Consider the following 24,903-nt stretch of genomic DNA (forward strand, 5'->3'; position numbering starts at 1 on the left):
ACTAAATACACCACTGAAAAACTGTTTACATAATAATACATAAGAAGAGAACCACACACACTAGATTTCCCCTGCAAGCAATTGTTTATATAGCAAGGAAACCATTTACTTCTCTGTTAATTACTCAAACCAACACTAAATGGCAGCATGGTTGGTGGAGAAAACGGACCTCATTTGAACCCAAGACCAAACAAATGTCACTGACAGACATTGTGTCCCCTTGTGTCTGTAAGGTGTCTGAAGTGAGTGTGTGCATGCATGCAAGGTGTCCACAAGGTTCAATTATCACCTTCAAGCCACATTCTCAAACTGAATTACTTTAAAACACCTTTAATGCCAATCTACTTAAGTTGAGGAATATAATATTCTATATAACCAGCTAAACTTGAATAATAATGCCAGGAACTATGAAAGTAGCTAAATCTAAATACAACAGCTCCTGCCTTAATCCCCAATAATCAGTTTAGAATATCTAAAATTGACAGTTTTCTCTGACCTAGCATTCAGAAATTTTAAACCAACAGTACAGTATGGTTTCCTTTCTGATGTCTTCCAAACAGTATATGTAATGCATATGTAAAACTAATATATTTAAATAGATTCTAAATATTTATTTTGTTTTAGTTTTATTGCATGCATTGGGCAGTCATTTCATCTTGCCAGCAGCAGCCAGCAAATTGGCCAATTCATCCTTCGGGCACATGTAAGTACGTGTATATACTGTGTATATATATATATATATATATATATTAGTGTAGACATTTCATTGTACGTACCTCAGCGGCATCTTTGTTATGAGGGTTTAATACCATGGATGCAGTAACCGAGACCGAGCCATGGCCCTTCGTCTTGCACACACCCATCTGTGACACTCCAACAACGTCTGTGTTGCTAGACCTCCACATCACACTGCCTGAACCACCAACAGCCTGAAGAAACATTAAAAATTATATATGTGTAATTATGGAGCCTGGATTATTAAGAAACATCTCAATAAACAAAACTTGCCTTGCAAAAAAATAATAATTTTGAAAATATAGATTTAAAAAACCATTTCATCAAACAATACTATTTTTTACATTGGAAAATAAGGCTTTAAGTGAATATAAGAAGTTCCTTTCTGGCCAAAATATTTAATTGCTAACTAAGGCATGATCACTGAAGGTCCCACTGGATGTGATCATGATGGGTTAGGGCAGGGTGGCACACTGTTCCAGTACAACGGGGATCGTTCAAAACCTCTTTGATAGGTATGTTAAAACGCAGAAGGAACTGGAAAAAAAACAGCTAAAGCCTAATAGACCTGGCAATCACCAAGGATGTGTGCCCGCACTCCAGGCTGTATTAATAGAACGATTGAATTAGTCTACAGGTAATCTATCCCAGATTGACTACAGAGCTCACTCACAAGTACTCAAGTCTTTACAAACTTTGCCTTGCATTCCAAGGCATAGCAATGAGGTCATCTTACTCGGTAAGGTATCCCATACCAAGGTGAGTATGGTATGAGCATGGTGAGCAAGGTGAGCATACCATACATTGGATAAATTTAGATTTAGGAAAGACTTGGGTAAATACTGGTTCGGTAACAGGGTTGTTGATTTGTGGAACCAATTACCGCGTAACGTGGTGGAGGTGGGGTCCCTCAATTGTTTCAAGCACGGGTTGGACATGTATATGAGTGGGATTGGATGGTTATAGATAGGAGCTGCCTCATATGGGCCAATAGGCCTTCTGCAGTTACCTTTGTTCTTATGTTCTTAAGGTGCTCAAGATCTAATGGCAAAACACCTACCAGTATGTGTATGATGCTTTGCCAGCAGCAGCCTCATAGGCCCTATTGGTTACATACAAAACTGAACTCAAATTAAGGTAATGCTTACTGTTAAATTAAGAGCATAGAGTGGCTTTGTGATTGGATCCCAGGGCAAAACTGTGCGTGGAGGTATGACTGTAATGGGATCAAATATGTTTATATCTTGACTGGTCTTCAAGGGTGGAGTGATCTCCAATATAGTCTTACCCACTTGCACTGCTGACAAAGTAGCCTGTAATTAAAAAAATATATATTAATTCTTAGTAAACCACAGCAATTCAATTGTGTTTTTCCTTAACAGTGCCTTTGTTACAGAAATAAAATACAACATGGATAAACCCTTGCAAGTCATGTACATGGGAGTTCTTAGTTGACTAGACCACACACTAGAAGGTGAAGGGACGACGATGTTTCGGTCCATCCTGGACCATTCTCAAGTCAATTGTGGGAGTTCTTATGAAAGAAATGGCATAAATCCTACCAGTATTGGCCCATGGCTACGTTATTCGCTAGGAAATTAGGAAAAAGAATATCTACTCTACACTAAGTTCTGCCAGGAGAGAGAAAATACAGGAAAGATACAAAGAAGGCTCAATTTATAAAAATTGTAGGATGGAGCAGACAAATGGATAATAAAAACTTCAAAATAGAACATTGTAATAAAAATAGAAAGACAAGACCAAAAGGGCATTCTAGCATGAGGATCTAGCATTCTATCTAGCATTTCTAGCAAACACACTGTAATAATACAGTACTGGCAGCTTATGAAATGTCAAGTATGCAAATGCCATATTTGTATACTAACCTTAGTAAATGTATTACTAACCTAATATAAAAGCCAAAACTGCAAATTATTCAGAGCACCATAAACAATCTATCTGCAAAGTTGTATAATACACAGCACCACTACTGAAACCCTCACGTTGTGAATTACAAGAAATGAGAGTCTATAGGATTGCTACATGGATATACCCACACACGATTCTAGAAAGTTTAAGAGTACTCAATGTAACACCATTAGAAGAAAGATGGACCACAGAAAGTATGATTAAATAATTAAAACATACAAGATTCTAAGGATAATAAAAGTGGACTGCCATAATCATATGAAGGGAAAGGGAAATAAAACAAGGGGGGCAAAAGTGGAAATTGGAAATGCAACAAAGCCGAGACACACACACACATACACATGCAGCGAGTGGTAAATGTTTACCAAACTGAAAGCGGAGGTAATAGAAGCCACCTTCATTCCCCAGCTTTAAAGTCATGTACAATAGTATACTAAAATATAGACAGCAATATACACTCCAGGTACCAAAGCTGACTAACACACACACAGCCAGAGCACAGATCATACTCTTTACTAACACTGGAAGATAGGATCAGGGAAGACATTACCTCATAGTAAAAGACACTTAAGAAGGAACAGACAATGTAGGCATGATTCTTTTCTACAACTTTACCATTTGTATATGCACATTGTGCTAATGCTCAATCTTCCAATAACTCTTAGTTTTAGTCAAGTATGTGATGACTATAAACACTTTTGCAGCAACTCCAAGTTCTTTATAGTACTTCTGCTTGATGTTTTGTACTCAGAATAATGCCATAAAGATAATAATTAAAAGAATCCTCATAAGAATAAATGAGGAGTGATAAAGATACCATTTATGCAAGGACTGTATTGTTGACTTGTACATTAACACCTTCAAAGGTTCCTTGAACTGAGAAACATGAAAGTATGATAATCTTTAGGACTGTCACAGTAAAAATTATTGAAAGAAAAGCATGAGAATGTCAAGGAATTTGTTATATTATGAAAATCAATTTAAGAATGGGATATAGTTATATTCTGAAAGCAAATGGAGGCTCACGAGTCCAACCTACAAGACTTTTATTCAATTTTAAATACTACACTTGAAAAACACGTGAAATACGTACGTGAATTTTAGTTTTTCCAGTCTTGATAGGTACACCATATACATACGAGCCATTCTTTGACACATATTCTGAAGTAAAATACTCGGATGACACTGTAGTTTCAATCACAATATTCTGAGGAATAAAACAAAACTGTTATACACAGATACTAAAATTATAGTTTGTTCCGATGCAATTTAAATTAAAACATGAAAACTTTATTCTTAAAGTATTAATATGAAATATAATGTAATTCTTATTAACTATTTAATGGGATTACACAATACAGTACATGTAAAGTATATGTGACTTAGTCCCAACAATGAAAAACCAAGAAAATGACCATTTTAAGCTAATAATATCAAGAAATACAATGTAACTACCGGAACTATTATTATCCTGCCTTTACCACATCTGCTTGTCTTCCTCTCCTCCTCCAGTCCTCAAGTCCACTCTTCACCAGTCTGCCGTCCACTTGTTCAACATGACCAAACAATCTTGATACACTTCTCAGTTTCGTTACTTACATACTTTATAAACTCCATAACTTTTCATGACTTTCATGCCTTACTTCATCTATTCCAACACCACACACACGCGTCTCAGATTGTATACACCACAATACACCATCTGTGTATAGGCCAGAATACACCATCTCGCATCCAGTCCTCCAGCTGCCTCTCCTAATCCTCCTCCTAACCGGCCATTTTCCTTTCCCGATTCACTTTTACTTTCAAATTTGTTGCAAAAAATTCTTCCTGTCAGTCATACATTACTGACATTTAAAATGATCAACCACTTCTTCATTCACACTAATTTCACACAGAATTCTGCGCCATCCATCACCTAGACTTTACTTTTGGTAACATTCACTTAAAAACACATTAATGAAACTTTAATCAAGTCCACATAAATCTTTATATATAAAAAAAAAAAAAAAAAAACTAACACCTAACAGACAATATGGTTGCCTTGCCCTCTTTCATGAACTTATTTATACACATATAGTACTTGAAATTCAGACCAGTCACTCAATACACCATTAACTCGTAAATATGTACTAGTTCCTACAACTTCCTATATAAGGACTCTTCACGGCATTTAACAAAACACATCAAATTCATATATTCTCATCACTTTCCAGGTCTTCATCATTTTTATATACCAAAGTTAATATTCGTCTCCATTCACTTCAGTTAACATTTCTAAGATAAAAATGTGAATGGCCAGTTTATGACTTAAGGGAACAATGGAAAAAAAAAACTGGTAAACTCTTACTTACTTCAGCCAGATAGATTTTGTTATCCTGTTTGTCAAAAACATTAACAATAAAAGCATAATTCTTTCCAAGAGTAAGCGCTGGGTTGTTGTGGGGCTCAATAGAGATGATAAGATACGATGGATGCACAACATGTACTGTGGCCGTAGGCTGCTTCACCAGCTCGGCGATCACATTGTTGTCTTTCAGAATCACCTGTTACAAGAATTCCATATCAAAACTATTGAAATCATTACAAGGTATAAAATGTATAACATTAATCAAATGTACGAGGCGAGATAAACAAAGAGGAATGTGTTCCGATGAAGGTTTAAGAGAACAAATGATAGAGGACTAGAAATACCCAATATTTACCTGAGTAGTGCCTAGACTTTTGGCTGTGATGCTGATGCCATCCTTGTTGAGTTCGGCAATGTTTGTATCTGCAGTCTATTTGAAGCATAAACAACAAAAAAAGATTATTTAAGTTTCCAGTGTAAATACCGTTATGGAATAAAATATGTTTATTACCAATACAAATAGAAAAATATGAGCAAATATAAACACAGTATATGAGTAATAAAAAATTCAAACAAAGAATTACACACTTGCAAGTAAAACTGTGATCCTGGTAAATCAATGATTGACAAGTGTCCTTGTTTGATCTGGAACACTGTGTACTCTACAGCAGTGTGGGGCAAGACATATACATCTGCTGGGTCAAGGAGAAGATTGGCTACAACCATGAGGTCCACTGAAGCAGGAGCAAGGTGCTGTAAAGATAGAGGCTAAGATTATGAACTGTTTCATTAAGAAAACCAAATTCCATTTACACCACATTAGCAATACTCTGTAACAAGAATGCAATGCAGCTTTAACTTTGTCAAAAATGTTCCGTGCCAAATATGCAATAAAATTTTGCATACCTATAATCTACTGTTAAATCATACCCAGAAATGATTCTGTGTATATTTATCTTGGAAAAACTGAAGTACTGAAGTTGTATTCTACCTACTCTAGCCCGTCAGATAAATTAAGTACAAAACATATAAATATAAATAATTACTGGAACTTGGGCCTTAAAAGTATTAGACAGTTCTACCCACCAAGCCATGGATGCTCACACTAAGGAAGGATCTCGGAAGTATCTAATGGTGCCCAACTGAGATTTTAAATCTTCCCTGGAGCACCACCAAAGTATCTGGAGGTAATCCATCCCTTCATGTGTGTGTATAAGATGCAATCGACAATAGTGTAGCTAAAATAATTTCACTGACTTAATTTTAAAATTATTACGAGTAAATCAGTCAACGCCACAAAATCTCATTGTTAATAAAAGGATAAGTAATTCCGAATATGAAAAACAAAACACACTAATATTAACCTTATACGCATGATGAGCAACCCTAACTGAGAGCCTGGCTGAGCCCGTCTGTCTTCCTTCAATGAGAACCATGTATCCCATGCGTCCACTCTCTTCAAGAGGAGCAATAGAGGGTGGCATCTCATATGGCGACTCCTTAAATGTCATGAATCTGGCGATTAAATATTAAATATGAATAGGGTAACAAGTGGAAGCAAATAATTGTTTTCAAAGCAGCAGCTTGATTACTCCCATTAACCAGGTTCTATTGGTGACTTCAAGCACCCACCAAGGCAAGTACTACACAAAGTTATCACAAGAATGTGGTATATTTATGAAAAAATATTGAAGACTGTAATGGGATTGAACTGGCATCCCTGGACTCCCCAAAACAAGTAATTTGTTAAGTGTCTTATCCATTACCACAGAGGCAATCCAAATCAGTATTTGGAGGGATGATGTATCATAATGTGTAGTTTCTCTCTGGTAGTAAAGTGAGAAATTCTTTCCACTGTGCTTCCTGACCTTATTCTACGGAATAAGACCAATTGAAAAGTTACTTGCTTTGGTGGGGGGTTCAGAGGTCCCCAGAGCCAAGCATGTTAACAGTGACCTGGTTAGACCCATGGTCCTGGCTGAAGACAATAACCAAGGAGACCATGCTCACAAAACTAGTAAAACATTATTTCACAAACTATGTTACACTATAAAGAACAAAAATACTCTAATACAATACTGTATAACACTGCAAATTAAGAGTGCTGTGATACAATATTTTGTACTTTAAAACCAAAGTACTCTGATGCAATATGAGTCCTACAATAATGCCTCACCGGAGAACTGTCTGTGCAGCCACTAGAGACCCACGATCAGCCAAGGTCTGAAGATCCCATATCATTTCAATGCCCTCCAATGTAGTAAATTCATTGCCTGCAAAATAAGTAAGTACAGTAATTTATAGTCTGCACATCCTTACCTAAAATAAGTGGGGTGGGTGAAGCAAAGAATTCCTTACTCAGTTTAAAGTGGTTGAATAAGATAAATGATTAAATCCTCTGGAATAAGATATTATTCACAATGCTCACTTGCCAAATCCCTTTCACAAGGCCCAGGGCCCCATTACAATCAAATCTATAAAATGCTTCCAATGAACAGCATTAACAAATCTGAAACGCTTCCTTCTTGTACAACCTGACTCATCGCATCTCATTTTTGCACTTCCAGCTTGCACTCTCGCAATACTTAAACACTTCCACCTTTTTTTCTACAGACCATTTGTCTATTTAGCAATTTTTTCACTCTGCATTAGTTATACATCTTTGTACTCAAATGACATAATATATCTATACACATCAATTATGCTATTTAATTCCATAATAAAATGATTTTACTTATGTCATCCCCACTGCAATCTTACTTTTCTTGTTTGATAGGAGCACAGGCATACAATATTTATTTACAGCATGCCCATCATCCATTCAACCCATATAATGAACATCAGTATCCAGTAGTGCATTTATTTCCATATCTTTGGAGATGTGTAAGTGCCATTTTTCTACCTACCTTGGTCATCATAAGCACGAACTTCAAATTCCTCTGGAGCTTCTTCTACATATAGTTCCCTTGTTGTGGTGACTATCTCCAAGCGGTGAATAGTGTCTACGAGAACATCACAACGCAAAACTCCCCCACTTCCTGCAAACAATAACAAATACTTATGAAAAGCGTAATTTTTTTCCATCGTGGAAGCCTTTTTTTCTATGAGAAAAATCACTTGCATGTAAAATTTTAAAATTGATAAATGCAGTTACAGAGCACACACACTCAATAACAGTACTGTACTATACATCCATTAAGATTATACATTATTCAGAACTACAGTATAACATTCGCCTGCTCACTGAAGTACCCCATTGTGTCACACTTGTCAAGCATCCATGCAGGGATGGAGAACAATCTCTCTCAGAAATTAAGATATATCATATGCTCTCTCACACACACACTCATCCATGCAGGGATGGAGAACAATCTCTCTCAGAAATTAAGATATATCATATGCTCTCTCACACACACACACTCATCCATGCAGGGATGGAGAACAATCTCTCTCAGAAATTAAGATATATCATATGCTCTCTCACACACACACTCATCCATACAGGGATGGAGAACAATCTCTCTCAGAAATTAAGATATATCATATGCTCTCTCACACACACACTCATCCATGCAGGGATGGAGAACAATCTCTCTCAGAAATTAAGATATATCATATGCTCTCTCACACACACACTCATCCATGCAGGGATGGAGAACAATCTCTCTCAGAAATTAAGATATATCATATGCTCTCTCACACACACACTCATCCATGCAGGGATGGAGAACAATCTCTCTCAGAAATTAAGATATATCATATGCTCTCTCACACACACACTCATCCATGCAGGGATGGAGAACAATCTCTCTCAGAAATTAAGATATATCATATGCTCTCTCACACACTCACTCATCCCTGCAGGGAAGGAGAACAATCTCTCTCAGAAATTAAGATATATCATATGCTCTCTCACACACTCACTCATCCATCACACACTTGATCGACACTCCTCTACTGTAGTATATGTTTCTGAGCTTAAAGTAGAATATTTGCAAATGTCTAGTAACATACTGTATTCTGTACATTATAATCCAGTGTCTTAAAAAAAATGTTACTGGATTATGCTATATGAAATAACAAATATTTTAATTAGCCATTACACTGTAATGATACAGTAGACATATATGTATCAGTATATTCTGTACTGATAAATTTAACAAATGTGGCTTGCTTATACTGTATTCTAACGAGAAAAAATTACCCGTGTCTTGTGCCAATATGATTGCTGTTTGTCTCGACGGAGACCGGCTGATTGCAGACACCTGTACTTCATTTGCACAGTCATCTTCAATAACTTCTGAGAGCAACACCACTTCACTTCTTGAACATGACCTGTAAACAATAAAGTACATATGTATATAATAAAGTACATGTAATAATATATGTATACAGTATGAGATATTTACAAGTATATTGAAGTAATGTCCAAATGGTGCAGACTACATGTAGGTAATTGTGCTATACAACAAGGTTACAGGTGGACAAAAGAACACCCGTGTGTGGCGGTGCTCCGATCTGTTTACCCTCGGTCGCACCTACATTTCCCTCAACCATTTAAGTCCGAGTGACACTGTTGGGTTTAGATTTGTTGGGAATTCTTGCCCTAACAAGATGGACTTATCTTCATACTTTGTGACCAGGGTTGAGCATAGGTATTAACAAAATAAAAATGAATTCAGTGTGTAAAGCAGTTTTTAGAATGATAACTTATGGACAAAACACCAAGTACTACAATTTACGAAACATCTATGCGTGAAATTTCTGAACCTCAGCCATGGTCTGGTCGCGGCCCCCTGGGCCGCGGGGGACCCTAAGCCCCAAAATCATCGCAAGGTATCGCAACATATCAAGTCTAACCCACCCCAAAAATCATACGGGAAGGAACACTTCAATAGCTCATACCGACTTGTTCAAGATAGCATGTACTAAGCTTAGATCTGAACATTTTCACTCTTGCCTCTATCAATCCTAGTTTTACAAATCAAATCAAATGTGTATTCAGGTAAAAGTACATACATACAAGATGAGTTACAAACATAATGTTGGATTTCTAGATAGAGCTACAATGCCTAAAGCCACTAATGCACACTGCATTTCGCACTGCATTTTTAGAACTTACAGCCCAAAATGCTCCGTGTCTTAGTAGCTCTATATATTCTACCCGTCTTATTTATAATATATGAAGAGTGGAGAATTCATAAGTTTGTAATCTTTCACAAATAATATTAAAGGAGATGCTTTTTAACCCAAAGTGTTATTAACCCATGGAACCGCCTACCTGCCGAAGGCATAAATGCCAAAAACTATCAACTTTCAAAAATCCAGCTGGAAAATCATCAGGGCAACTGGGAATGGAGGACCCTTCGACAAGCCGCCGGCGTCCTGTCCTCATCGAGGCCCCTAAAGTGTTAAGTGGTCGTCAGGTAAATACAGGTAAATCGTTAAGCTTCAGTAATGGTTGCTGGAAATTTATTCCGAACCTAACATAATCCTGGCTATTCTAAGGGCAGATATAGTTATAGTTTACGAATCTTGGGGAGGTATACCCGTCTAGGTATACCTGTGTGGGTATATCCGTCTAGGTATACTCGTGTGGGTATATCCGTCTAGGTATACTCGTGTGGGTATACCCGTCTGGGGATACCCGTGTGGTATACCCGTCTAGGTATACTCGTGTGGGTATACCTCACCCCCCACCGAACACTTCGTGTTTGAAGTTGAAACTGCGGTTGACTTACCACTTGTAACACCCGCCCTCGAACACCTTGAGGGTGAAGTTGGAGGGTATCTCATGGTTGTAGGGCAGGAGGACCCGAGGCACGTTGAGCTTGGAGGCCCACGTGCTCCACAAACACCATATTAATACACAGAGTTGCAGAGACGAGCAGCGAGAGACCATCGTGTCGACCATGCCTCCCCGGGCGCTTAAACTCCGCCCCCACCACCCGCTCACACACCTTCAAATTACAAAAATACAAATACAAATATTTATTCAGGTAAAGTACATACATACAAGGTGAAATACAAAAGTTGATGGATTTATAGTTAAAGCTTGAAATTGAAATTGAAATAAGTTTATTGAGGTAAAATACACACAAAGGGATGAGGTAGCTCAAGCTATTCTCACCCCGTTCAGTACATCGTGTTAATACATACATAGACACACATCACAAACAATAAACGTATTACCGAACATTCTGAGAGATAAACATATACATTTCCTCCTTTACAGAAGTAAAATAGGTCAAGAACTAGCTATAAGTTCATCTACATTCTACTATCCCCATCTCACAACCTGAAGGGTACAGTCAATAGATGAATTAATTATAGCAATAAAGCTGGATTCGTATTAATGACTATCTCATAACAACATATGTAATATGGATTTTGCTATGTCTAAATCCATTAATCACTGGCGAAATCGTGACTACAGCCTATTGTTTATATCCAAACAAAATTTGCCTGCATAAGAGTAAAGTTTGCATTTGTATAGACAGATGCCTGAATTTACCTGAGGGGGCCACTAACACTCTAGTGGCCTCGAAGAGGACAAGAAGCCGGCGGCTTGTTAAAGATCCTCCCTCTACCACATTTGCCCTGGTGATATTTCCCAGCTGGATTTTAAACTTCAACAATTTTGGAATTTACGGCTATGGCGGGTAGGCGGTTCCATGGGTTTACAACCCTGAGGGTGAAAAATCATCTCTTTTTATAGATACTATTCGTATCTCACGTGGGCAATAATGTATATAGATAGGTCAGTGGTATATCGTTGCAGTGGAGTATGTGCACAGCACTTCATAGTTGGTAATCATCATTTAGTCCCCGTGGGATATTGGTAAAACACTATCCTGGCGCTTCGCGAGCGCTATGATGTGGGTTCGTATCCTGGTCGGGGAGGATTGACTGGGCGCCAATCGTTAACTGTAGCCTTTGTTCACCCAGCAGTGAACCGGTTGTTAAACCATTTGGCGGGTCGTATTCCGGAGAAATTTAAGATTAAGGACCTGCCCGAAACGCTATATGCGCTAGTGGCTTTACAAGTATGTTAAAACTCCTGTATACAAAACCAAAGCAATTGTATCCATCCAGTAAATAGTTGGGTGATCATCTTATTGCTTCTTATTTACAATTATTACTTAACCTATCAACGGCATAGGTTAAGTAATAATTGTAATTAAGAAGCAATAAGATGCTTAACATACTAAGAAGGTTAGGTGAGGTCGGTGTTTTCTATGAAGCTTTTCAAGGTAAACTAAAATATTTACAATCAATTAGTATGTCACATATGCACTTATTAAATAAGCCAATATTGACTATAAGCAAGTGCGAGAACGGGTCAGCCTCGCCTTTGGGTATATAATTCGTTATTTACCTGACGGCAATTCTTACGGGTTACTCATGCCCGTGCCACTTCCAGGGTGGCTTAATCTTCATCAGTCATTCATCTGAGCCTCTGAGAGCTACTAGCACTCTAGTGGCCTCGACGAGAACAGGAAGCCGGAGGATTGTCAAAAGTCCCCCCCCCCTCCTTTCCAACTCTTGTGCAAGCCTCCCTCCCCCCCCCCCACAGGAAGTTGTTGTGCAATTATAATAATTCATTGTGTTGGGGGGACAGAAAGCCAGGTTATCCATGCAGTACATGTTAGACTTATAATTCCACAACCTTACCCAGGGGTCGAATTATTGACCCTAGTATTGAAATACTAGTGTTTATATGTTCCAAGGTTGCTCTAGTATTTATATGTTCCAAGGTTGCTCTAGTATTTATATGTTCCAAGGTTGCTCTAGTGTTTATATGTTCGAAAGTTGCTCTAATATTTATGTTCCAAGCTAGCATGAAGTGATGAAATTCTATGGACTTTTTCCAAGTCCTAATACCCACACCGAGGTATTTACACTGCCTGCAGTTTTCAATGTGCTGATTACTGACATAAACAGAGATATTGTTTTTTTTTTTTAGCAAAGGTCCTATTTTTTCCTATGAAAAACTCTGCAAACTTGGCCCCAGGCTGGGCTCGGGGAGTAGAAGAACTCCTGAAACCCTCTCCAGGTGAGGTAATGAAGATGGGAAATGGTAACAGACCAGAAAGACTATACAGCACAATGGGAAGGCAACTGCAGAAATTATAAAGAAAAAAATTTTGGAAGTAGATAGTTTGAGCACAAACACAGGAAGCATAAGCATACACAATAGACAGCTTTCACAAAAATAAATCTAAAGGACTTTTTCTAGACATTTACACAGCCTATTTAATAATAGAACAAGATTATGCAGCAATGGCTTGGAATCTGGACCTCGTGTAGTACAAAAGGAAACTTCTACAGTACTAAGGTTGGCAACAAGACTATTATTGGAATTAAGAAGACTCGGCTACAAGGACAGCTTAGGAAAATCAATGTAACAACTCTACAATAGAGAAGAAGCAGAGGTGTTATGATCCCTACTATGTGTATAAAATATTGAAAAGGAAGACTGCAGTGTAATCACCGCTGAGCACAGAAACAGACACGTACAGGCTAATTACCGAGTGCTGACAAGGAGACAATCCAGTTAAAATATTAGAACTGAGGAATTAAGTAAAACTTGGATATAAAAGACATTTCTTTAATTAAAAGTTGGACATGATAAAAGAGAGTTTATTGTATTTTGGTTTAATATTTTTCTTCAGCATGGATGGGAATGAATAAATAGTTCCTGGTCAGGTGAACACTTGTTTCTTTTCACAGGAATGTTAGCCATTTACAAACATTAGATCTGAATTTTTTGTCTTCCATCCAAACTTCTGTTAAAATGAGTTCTGTTTGGGAAAGACATCACTATACAGTACTGGAATTCAGCACGATATCATGTTTTGTAAAAATTGGTGAACCAGTCCTAAATTCATTTAGGACAGAATGAAATACGGTAATATATACAAATTTCCCTTACGTATTTAAAATGATACCTTGAAACTGCTTATATTTTTAATTGGGATCCATAGCTTTAGTAAATGAAACATAATTATGACGGTGAGAAAGAGTGGTAGGCTCATGAGTGCGAAGGGTTGGGGTTGGGGGATCCACATCTTTGGGACGATCAAATACTGTAGATATCAGGACCTCTTTCTTGTGCTGCTGATGTGTTTCTTTGAACTGCTGTGACTGACGTTGTCCTGTGCTTGAATGACTCCTTCTCCAGCCTTCAAGTTTTTCACCATAGTAGCTATAAAGATCAATCATAAGTTATCATTAATGTAAATACTAAAGAATGTTGCCTTTTATTTTATTTGCAATATTTTAACAAATATGGTTACGATGTTAACATACGGCAACATTTTGGTTCAGTTATACATCTGCTGTCTTATTACATATTTATGAATGTCTTCCTAGCCTGTTTAATTTCCTTTACAGCATCAGAGGAACTTTCCCGTATACTATCCAGATATATTCCTTCTTCTCACTGCAGCAACCTCTCTTGAAAACTTGTTACATTAATATCGCTTGTAATCTCACCCTTTCTTTATTGGTTTTCTGTCTCTTGCTTTATCTTCATATCTCCGAGCTATCCCACCGAGTTGCTCTCTAAGGCAAGATAATACTAATCTCTGGTTAGGATTTTCCAGTCAAGGTAGAATGAAATTCTTTATTGGTGCAACAGGGAACTATTCAAACTATCCATGCCCAGTCACACTGGAGAATATTCAATATAATCCAGAATGTAGATAGAAAAGTATATTCGTGTGATATATTCAAGTTTTTCAAGGTACAACTTGGCATCAAAGAGAATGCAAAGTCACACCCCTAGCTATCTACTGTACTGAACAACCCACACAGTCACTTCTTGACCACCACCATGGCTAAGTTTTTTTTTTAAAGTCATACCCAAATGTTCGATTTACTTTTCTTATGTGCTGTTTACTCTCATTTTATCATCCATTTTGCCTACAGCATTTACAAGTATGTTCCAACATATTCAGTTCTAGTTTTCCCCATACTTCATGCAAAGCTCACTATAATCTTGTCATTTGTCATATAATGTATTATGTTAATTTCCCTCGGACACATGATCTGTTCCCATCCCTATCACAACAACATCTATATACTGTATATAAATCTGGGTTTTGAATTTATATAAAAAGCTCCTTTTTGAGCAGGTCATTCAGAAGCTCATTTGACAGGTTTATGATAGTCAGGTCAAGATAATTTATTGCCCCAGAACAGCAGAGATGTTTTCAAATGTTCCAGTCAGAACTAAACCCAGATAAGTGACCACAAAAAGTATACCCATAAACATCCAAAAAGACTATCCAAATCCAACTAGGCATCCCCAGCTAATATATTACCTCCATAGTATACTAAATAAGTAGTTTAGTCATTTACTATACTGTATCTACATTATCAGTCAACCTTCCTACAGTTTTACTTGTTCAGTACATGTAAACAATGATGGCTTCATGAATGTGATAGCCAAGTTTATAAATAGAATGCTTCATCAAATATTTACAACATTCTTTCAGGGCCTTAACACTTTGAAACTGGTTGTAATGTTTGACTGAGTCTCTCCAAAAGATACTGACAGACAAGAGCTCTCACTAAACTGCATTTTTTAATTATTACTCTGATGCTGAAATAAGGTTTTCTGATTGGCTATTTTGGCATGGACAGGTAACTTATTAGTGCACAATATGCTGAGCACGATAATGTCTACAGTATACAACTACTGGTTTATATTTATTAATTTTTCTTTCCACTAATATCTAAAAGTGAAATACCCAAATACTTTAAAATCAATACAGTATTTACGTTTACACTAATGAAATTCCAAGTTGTCTAAGAGGGGAAACTTACCCAAATCCTTTCTTGTCATGAGGATGCTGCCCATCGCCATCTAAAGCATATGGAAGGCCTTTAGAATCTTTTCCTAATCCCTGACCATCGTTCCAGCCCTGTGCCTCCAGCAGCCGGCGACCAAAGCCTCGGGTGTGCTCTTCAAACTCGCCTATTACTGGTGGTGCTGTTGGACCTTTGTAAGATAAAATGGCATTTTCATTTTCGACATTAGATATGTTCAATTAAGCTGTAAACTAAATTTTCTTGGTTTTTGAAGTGGGTGACTGCAGTACATTATGATTGGTGTGGGTAATAGTCGGGGTTATTTCATATTGTCATAGCTTAGCAATTTAAGTACAAATGCAAATGAACAACGAAAGAAAATCATGTATATATATTTTCTGGCCAATACAAATGTATTTACTCATGCCACTTTGTAACTTACCAATTCTCCTTTTCTTTCTTACTGACGAAGTGTCCTTTTTCCTATTTTTATCCACATTATGAGTTCCTGTAGTCCTGAAAGCTGATTGAGAGAGTTTTCCAGATCGAAGTTTATCACTATGTAACATAGCTACACTGTCCCGAGCATCTTGGTCTCCAGCACCTGCAAAATCATTGAACTCTAAATTGTATTACCATATTATTATTATTATAATTATTATTATTATCATCAGGATAAATGCTAAGAAATCTCTTCATTCATCTATTTAGTATAATTTACATCTTGTGGAGATAATTACTATCATATGGTATGACGGGTACTTTTCTGGGTACCTTTCTGGGCCTGTACCCGGGCCCTTTCCGGGCCTGTACCCGGGCCCTTTCCGGGCCTGTACCCGGGCCCTTTCCGGGCCTGTACCCGGGCCCTTTCCGGGCCTGTACCCGGGCCCCTTCCGGGCCTGTACCCGGGCCCCTTCCGGGCCTGTACCCGGGCCCCTTCCGGGCCTGTACCCGGGCCCCTTCCGGGCCTGTACCCGGGCCCTTTCCGGGCCTGTACCCGGGCCCTTTCCGGGCCTGTACCCGGGCCCTTTCTGGGCCTGTACCCGGGCCCTTTCTGGGCCTGTACCCGGGCCCTTTCTGGGCCTGTACCCGGGCCCTTTCTGGGCCTGTACCCGGGCCCTTTCTGGGCCTGTACCCGGGCCCTTTCTGGGCCTGTACCCGGGCCCTTTCTGGGCCTGTACCCGGGCCCTTTCTGGGCCTGTACCCGGGCCCTTTCTGGGCCTTATCCAACAGAATATTCATTATCCAACCTGCATTATCCAACAGAATATGGATCATACATTGTTGTATTGTATTTCAAAGTAGAAACATGGTAAAATTTGTGGCTCTGATGTGAATAACATAACTATATATGCACTGTTCCAATGAAGAATGTCCATTTTTCAAAAATGAAGTCCCATACTTAATGCTACCTGACTCTCTCTTTTCTTGATGCATTAAAAAAATTTTTAGAACTGATGTTTAAGAGTTTATATTACCACTGAAGTTTTCACAAATTTAAAAGTAACCTGAATAAGAATTATGTTTCATACAGCTCATCTACCACAAAAATATGCAAGTTGTCAACCAATCTCTAGTGATTATTTCTTCCCTTAAGCATCTGAGAGGTGTATAAGTTTTAAAGTCATTGTACATATCAATCAATAACTGCTGCAGGCAATTCAATTGCAATTTCTTTCTTTACTATGCACCCTATACCCCATCCTGTGGATGGTGGTGGAAAGGGTTACAGAGGCACATAATCGGTCCAGCAGGGAAGACTAAAGTTGTGCACCTATGCATTCAGAATAAAACATACAGTAACAAATATAACCTCAAAATTCTTATGCAGGTTTTTCTGTTAGAAATGATACTTGTGTTAGGCCTCATTATCAAGACATCAAACTGTAAAGGACAAACCTCTCTCATAGTAGACAGACATGTCAACATCCCACTCATCAGTTGTCTGCTCATCAAAGTCACCTTCTTGTTGCCTCCAGTACTGTGCATCAGTGTAAAATACAAGTCCTGGTCCTCCTTTCTCCCACACCAACTGTAAATGTACAGAGCCAAGTTATTTAGCAAATTACAATACTTTTTATAGGTTTTTATACAAAATTTTAACATTCAGAAGCATCAATATTTTTATAGGTTTTTATACAAAATTTTAACATTCAGAAGCATCAATATTCAGAAGCATCAATATTTAACACTTTAATGTAAATTTAAAGTGCAGTATTCCTAATGAATAAAATACATGCCACTCCCAAATCTCCATTGCCATAATCTATATAATATAGTGAGATTTCTTAACAAAATTTAAATAGACATCTGTACCAATGCTGGCTTGTGTGGTGCCATGTCAGCACTAATTAATTAAATTAATCAATCAAGCTCAGATTTGAAAAAAAAACACAGTTTTTTATTTTAACTTCTCAGTGAAGTTTTTTGTTTTAACTTCTCAGTGAACTTCTCTGCCCGAAACGCTTTGCGTAATAGTGGCTTTAGGCATTGTATGTACTATCTCTATCTATAAATCTATCAATTTTTGTAAAACCTCTTGTATGTACCTTACCTGAATAAACATTTATTTATTTATTTATCAGTGTTTTCCCTACAGCCCCAACTCCTCCTCAGTGCTGCACCCAACAACAATTGCTGTTGTTGGGTGCTGAGAAAAGAGCCACAAAGACAACAGTTTCAGGGGAAGAACTTAACTTTTGGTCGTCATTGCAGACCACAAGTGACAGGGTAGTCATTAGCTAAAAAATGAGGAGGTATATCCTTACTATGCTGTTTATTTGTATGGGTAATGCTCATGGGAGCATTCTTACAAACTGCTTCCACCCAGCGTTTGTCCTTCACCATACCCTGTGTTGTCCACACAACCACACACACTACCTTAATAGGCGATGAGTCACAATAATGTGGCTAAGGTATGATGACAAGACCACACACTAGAATGTGAAGGGACGACGACGTTTCGCTCCGTCCTGGACCATTCTCAAGTCGATTGAGAATGGTCCAGGATGGACCGAAACGTCGTCGTCCCTTCACATTCTAGTGTGTGGTCTTGTCATCACTACCTTAACATGTCCACTCATCTTCTCCGCCTTCCTCTTCTACTATCCTCAAGTTTCCTTGAATAAATTCCTCTCCTAACTAGTCTACCAACATCCATTTGTTCAATTATATCTAGTTATAATTGCAGGGTAATATATTATGATACAGAAATGTAGGTGGTAGGGTTGTAAATCCCTGGAACTGCCTACCCACCGAAGCCATAAATGCCAAAACTCTGCTGGCTTTTAAAATACAGCTGGAAAAGATAATCAGGGCAAATGGGGGGGGGCATTTGACAAACCACCGACTTCCTGTCCTCATTGAGTACAAGAAGAAGCCACTAGTATTAGTGGCCCTCAGGTAAATTCAGATACCTACCTCTATCTCCTTTTCATAGAGTCGCTCTTTACAACGGTCTTGGCTTGTTACATCATTGTGGAAGGCTTCATAGCGTTCCCATTCTTCTGTTTCTGCACCATCCTAAAGAAAGTATAAATGATTATTATTTTTTTTATACAATATGAGCAATATGGCAAAGTAAATACATTCACTTTATTATACAGTATTCTTAATACAGACATATTTGAATCCTGATTCTCAAGCAGGCTATATATGAATCTATAAGAAATATCTATACAGTATATTATTATCATTTCTCTGTAAGAGGACAAAATTATGATACAAAACAGGAGGTGGAAAATACTGTTCAAGATGTTTTTACTAAGTATAATGTGTTTACAAACTAAGCTCAGCCCTTTGAAAGTAATCCCCACTAGATAAAGGTTCTTGATTACAGGCGAGAATTTGTTTTGGTGATCTGGGGTCTCAACTCCAATCCAAGCGAATTGAGATAACTTCAATCAACTCTTAAAAGGTATGATTCAAGAAATCCACAAAAGTGGAAAAGTTCAAAGGAAAAGATAAACCAAGATAGAGACAGAGCCCAAGCAGTTGCTCTCAAAGGGCATCTTACTCTGGTTTTAAGATATACATTACTAATTTAAACCAAATACTGTAAATTTAACTGCTCTTCTGATATACAGTATAACACAAATTTAACTGGCTCTAATTCTAATTTGTGCAAGCTTCTGACTGCAAATGAGATCTCTGCAAATTTCCCCCTGCATTAAAAGATGTGTAGCACTTACAGTACAACTATGCTTATACATTATTTAAAGATATTTTAAGGTCTTATCACCCCCCAGCCTCCTCGACCATGTGCTCATATGATTGTATAATCTATCAACAGGACTATATTGGCCAATAATAATAGACAATCCTTGCACTACCATCCATAGCTGTTGGACATATGAAACCGATATGTGAATAAATTATCCAGATATTGCAACAATGCAAAAAATGAAAAATATTAAAAGTACCAAATTACCCATTGAGAAATTTAAATACATATTGCATAGTAAATTCTACAAAGTACGGAAATACTTTGAAATGAATAATATGAAAAATATCAACAGTAAGCAAGGCTGGAGGGAAGAGTGATGAATTGGAGGGAAGAGTGATGAAATGTATCTACTACAATACGACCATAGTAGGATAAATGTCCAGACCAGTATACGAACATTTACTAACTTCACTGGTAAGTTATAACTATGCATTTCAGTGGAGATATTGAATAACAAAAATAAAAACAAAGTGAAATGGTTAAATAAGAACAGCAGGAGTCTTAAACTTTTAACACAATAAATTAGGAATTTGTAACATACAACGTACCTCTCTTTCGCTTTCCAGTTCTAATTTTGGTCGTCTAGAAACCTGTTTCTTCTTCAGTTTATTCTTTATTTTAACAAAATCTGCTGAAGAGGGTATAAGGTGACCAGCAGCGGTAAATGTAATCCCTTCCTCATCTGAGCACCGTGGCTCCGTCCTGACAACACCCGTTCCATAATTGAAAGGTACTTTGCTAAACCGCTTCTGTCCTCTGCAACGTCAAAGTTTGTGATGAATAACCTTACACATGCTATCAGTTCTAATGATTGGAATATTCTCTATAGCATGTCTTTAGAAGTTACAAATCAAGTTTTAAGTGCATGTGAAAAAAAACTCTTGTGAAGTACACTCAGGTGCTTGCTAAGGGATGATCCTACTGACCAAGGGTCGGGCACAGTCAGGGAAGGTAAACATGTGTCATTTCCCAAAGAGTCAGTGGTAAACCACTGACACATTGGGAAATGTTTCAAACTGTCTATGAAGAGAACTTGGTCATTATTGGGCACATGAGCGATGATGGGGTCAGGGCCTTAAAGATATTTGCTACCATCTGGTGACTGCCAGGAAAATTAGTACAACGGCTTGTTACATGGTGTCTAACCACTTTTTGCCTTTTTTAAATTGTCTTGCCTCGTTATAAGCAGTAGTTTGTTTCACACATGACTTTCTGGGTACTTTTATCAGTTTTCATTCCATTTCTGATCCCAATATGTTCCCGTGCTGTCATAAGCAAACCAGATTTGTTATCCTTGTTTCTGATAGGCTGCCCAAGTTTGATGGGCCTGCAATGATTGACAGGCTTTTCTGTAATCTAAGTCTTAAGCATCAGGGGTGCCTAGATTAGATATTTTATATTACATTTATCAACTCAAATGTTGCTCATTGTAATGTGGAAAACAATAAGATATAAAGTAAATAAGACAACCAAAAAGTATTACTATGTTGAGAGTATATTACACAAATTATTTCACAGTATAGTACTGTAATTAAAAATTAATATAATAAAAAATTATATTGTGAATAGAATATTCTGCAGTAACTATTTTAATTGGTAAATGGGGTAGTATATACATTATATTTATCAAGACTACTAATTACACTAAAACTAAAAATACATACAGCAATTTAATTTCTCTTAAATTTAACTTTGAAATTATTTTCAAAGTCAAAAAACCACAAACAGGAAGAATTGCTTCACCTGCTCCTCGGAAATTCCAGGCCCAGTTTTCTTATAATAGAACCAGGCAACTGACAGGTCTTAATTAGTGTCTTGAAGTGTTGGGTTGGTGTGCCAACATTTCCCTGTGGCATGAGAGGAGGAGGAGAAAACTCAATTAAATCTAGAGGTGAATCCACAGAGAGACTTTGAGAGTCCAACTCTCGTCTTGTCCTGTAATCTGTATCTGTTAGGAAAACACATTTGATGAATAAAATCTCTAATTCATTCAAAAATAGTAAATTTTAGTTTTTGTTATCAATATCAATAACTAATGGTAATAATAACTAATAATACTGCACCATTGTCAAAATTACACTTTATTAAAACTAATACTCTATTTCTAATGTACGGCACATACCACACAGTACAAGTATTTTGATGCTGAACTAGCAAAGCTCCAAACCTAAACTAAACCCAATTCAACTCACTGTAAACTCGGTCATTCATTATGAAACATAGCCGAGAGAGCCATTTGTGCTTTATCCCGATTCTAATACCTGCATAAGGTAAGCTTACCAGTCCTCAGTCACATATGCTAATTTTTTACTTGTCAATGTTATACAAAATATGTTGAATAATGTTTAGGAAAACCTGTGCTACGAATCAAAGGGAAAGTTTTTTTTTAAATAACATTTCACCACAATCTAGTCTACGAACGTAGTAGTTATCAAGATAACAAAACACATCAGTGGCCTAAGTTTCGGCCTGTTACAAGATCTTGGCCACCTTGGGCTTGGTGATCGATCAATACTTACTTTATATCACCCCATTATAAAGGGGTTTCACCAAGAAAACATGTACGTTATATTTGTATAATACTCACCTTAATTTGTAATATCTTTATAAATGTTGAAATATATGTACTGTACCAGTAATGTATATATAAATTATTATCTAGCATTGTTCCCTTGTTCAGTATTGAGGTCAGTTTCCTGAGGTTCTCAAAACCATAATCCTGCGTTGGGCAACATACTAATATTGGATTACTATAGATTTATGAGATAGATTAGTAAATAACAAAATAACATTATCTTTTATTTAACTTAATATCTTGTAATTAGATGACAACCAAATAAGCAATAGGTAAAATTGTCTTAAGATTGCTTTAACTCAAATTTTATGTATTTATAGGTTAAGTTTATATTCTTAATGTTATATGCCTAAAAAATTATATAAAAAAATTTTGTTTTTCATTTAAACTTCCATTCTTTAAGTCGCAGGCAATTATGGTGTTGTACAATACCCACATCTGTTATCAGTATGTTATATAGCACAAATATTAAACAAAAATATAGAATACTGTACAGGCATCAAAATTTATAAAAAAAAAATCTATAATTATTGGCAAACAATCTACAGCACATGAAATTTGCACATCACCTTACCATCATTTATACTTTTCCTGAAGTTTATCCTAAAGACAAAGCACCTTGGGGGTAGAACATCACCAGCACGATCAACCCAGTGTTTTTTATTATACTTTGATATAAAACTGTCCACAAAATCATCCTTTATGTTCAAAATGCAGCAAGTCTTCACATTTGACCCAGCATCTCTCTCAGCAGTGCCAGCCACAACACTTTCCGGTATTGGTGAATGCATGTCTTCATTATTACTATGTACTTTAGGTAATGTATGTTTACTTGCATCTACATTGTCTAAACATATTGAAGATTTTTCTTCTCTTAAAGTTTGCGTATAGTGCTTCATGTCTGCCTTTGCCTTTCCTTTCTTTTCTTTAATTAATGACGAAAGACCAGACAAGCCTGAATTCAACCAATGCAACTTCGTGTTGGCACTCTTGGCACTCCCGTCTAATAATGTTAATGCTTTTTCACTGTTATTCTTCTCGGTATTATCTACAGTAACTTGTTTTTCCAAACTTTTATTTAAAATGGTGTCACTTCCTTCAACAAGTTCTTCTTGTTGGGCCTTCGAACTTGATGCACTAAGTGACTGGAATCTCGATAAACTTGCATTCTTACCGTTGGGGTTGTCGGACTTATGTGAGTCCGTCTGCGAGTCCGAGTTTGGCTGAGGTAACGAGACAAGTGCATTATCCAGGAGCTGTGCGAGCTGTGTCTGGGGACGATGACGGAAATGGAAGCACATGAATGCTTCTTTCTCAACATATTCAGAAAAGTAGTTTCTCAGATCTGGTGTTCTAAATAAGCCAGGTATGTTGGTAACCACAAGAAACATCTCAGCTGCACGCACTTCCTCCCAAGGACACCCTACACAATGCACTCCACCATGGGCACCATCTTTAGCTTGCCTGCAGTTTGCATGAAAGTTTTTCTGCTCACTCTCGAAGACAGCAAGAGTGAAGTTGCGTCACTGTAGATCTCCAAGTGTTTTCAGTGTTGTTTCTTAAGAGGTAGTCTTCGTCTTTGAGATACGTGCAGTTTCCGTGAATGTTATCTCCTTCTTCTTCTTGATAGTAGGTGTAGTTTGCATGATGTTATCTCCTCTCGATGTAATCGGATGCTGTTGTGAATTAATTATGGGGCGACGACGATGATGGGATGGGATGCGAGGGCTGGATGGTTTGTTTATGGCGTCAGCTGACTGTTATTGCTTCTTTTGGGACAAGGTTGACGTTTTCTATGTTTGGGTCCCCGGGAGATTTGAAATGTATAAACAAGTCTGTTGTTTCAAGTTCAATGTATGAACAGGTCAGTTGTTTCAAGTTCAATGTATGAACAGGTCAGTTGGTTCAAGTTCAATGTATGAACAGGTTAGTTGTTTCACGTTCAATGTATGAACAGGTCAGTTGTTTCAAGTTCAATGTATGAACAGGTCAGTTGGTTCAAGTTCAATGTATGAACAGGTCAGTTGGTTCAAGTTCAATGTATGAACAGGTTAGTTGTTTCACGTTCAATGTATGAACAGGTCAGTTGTTTCAAATTCAGTGTATGAACAGGTCAGTTGTTTCACGTTCAATGTATGAACAGGTCAGTTGTTTCACGTTCAATGTATGAACAGGTCAGTTGTTTCACGTTCAATGTATGAACAGGTCAGTTGTTTCAAATTCAATGTATGACAGGTCAGCTAGTTGTTTCAAGTTTAATCTATGAACAGG

General features: G+C 37.4%; 2 protein-coding genes across 3 annotated transcripts in view; both read right to left on the minus strand.

The window, feature by feature from the left end:
* Gp210 (nucleoporin 210) overlaps positions 1-10,958 on the minus strand; it is a 42,158-nt gene extending 31,200 nt beyond the window's left edge. Inside the window, exons 1-11 of one of the 2 annotated variants that reach the window (XM_069312983.1) lie at positions 10,756-10,958; positions 9,219-9,349; positions 7,921-8,052; positions 7,191-7,287; positions 6,379-6,529; positions 5,603-5,767; positions 5,370-5,444; positions 5,019-5,210; positions 3,758-3,871; positions 1,884-2,048; positions 777-929 (exon numbers count right to left, since the gene is read on the minus strand). In XM_069312983.1, the coding sequence (XP_069169084.1) occupies positions 777-929; positions 1,884-2,048; positions 3,758-3,871; positions 5,019-5,210; positions 5,370-5,444; positions 5,603-5,767; positions 6,379-6,529; positions 7,191-7,287; positions 7,921-8,052; positions 9,219-9,349; positions 10,756-10,928 (1,548 nt within the window). In that variant the 5' untranslated portion in view covers positions 10,929-10,958. The remainder of the gene's footprint in view (positions 1-776; positions 930-1,883; positions 2,049-3,757; positions 3,872-5,018; positions 5,211-5,369; positions 5,445-5,602; positions 5,768-6,378; positions 6,530-7,190; positions 7,288-7,920; positions 8,053-9,218; positions 9,350-10,755) is intronic. The other variant, XM_045756977.2, reaches the window with a different exon arrangement.
* Positions 10,959-13,611: 2,653 nt separating this feature from the next.
* On the minus strand, positions 13,612-24,380 carry LOC123767351 (G patch domain-containing protein 3). Its single transcript, XM_045756979.2, has 8 exons — positions 23,207-24,380; positions 21,801-22,005; positions 20,606-20,813; positions 19,253-19,354; positions 17,732-17,864; positions 16,275-16,436; positions 15,848-16,022; positions 13,612-14,222 (listed from the first exon to the last, which is right to left on the minus strand). The coding sequence occupies exons 1-8, from the start codon at positions 24,021-24,023 to the stop codon at positions 13,985-13,987; spliced, it is 2,040 nt and encodes a 679-aa protein (XP_045612935.1). The 5' UTR covers positions 24,024-24,380; the 3' UTR covers positions 13,612-13,984.
* Between the last annotated feature and the right edge of the window lie 523 nt (positions 24,381-24,903).

The sequence above is a fragment of the Procambarus clarkii genome, chromosome 74, assembly GCF_040958095.1.
Source record: "Procambarus clarkii isolate CNS0578487 chromosome 74, FALCON_Pclarkii_2.0, whole genome shotgun sequence".
In the NCBI taxonomy this organism is placed as follows: domain Eukaryota; kingdom Metazoa; phylum Arthropoda; class Malacostraca; order Decapoda; family Cambaridae; genus Procambarus; species Procambarus clarkii.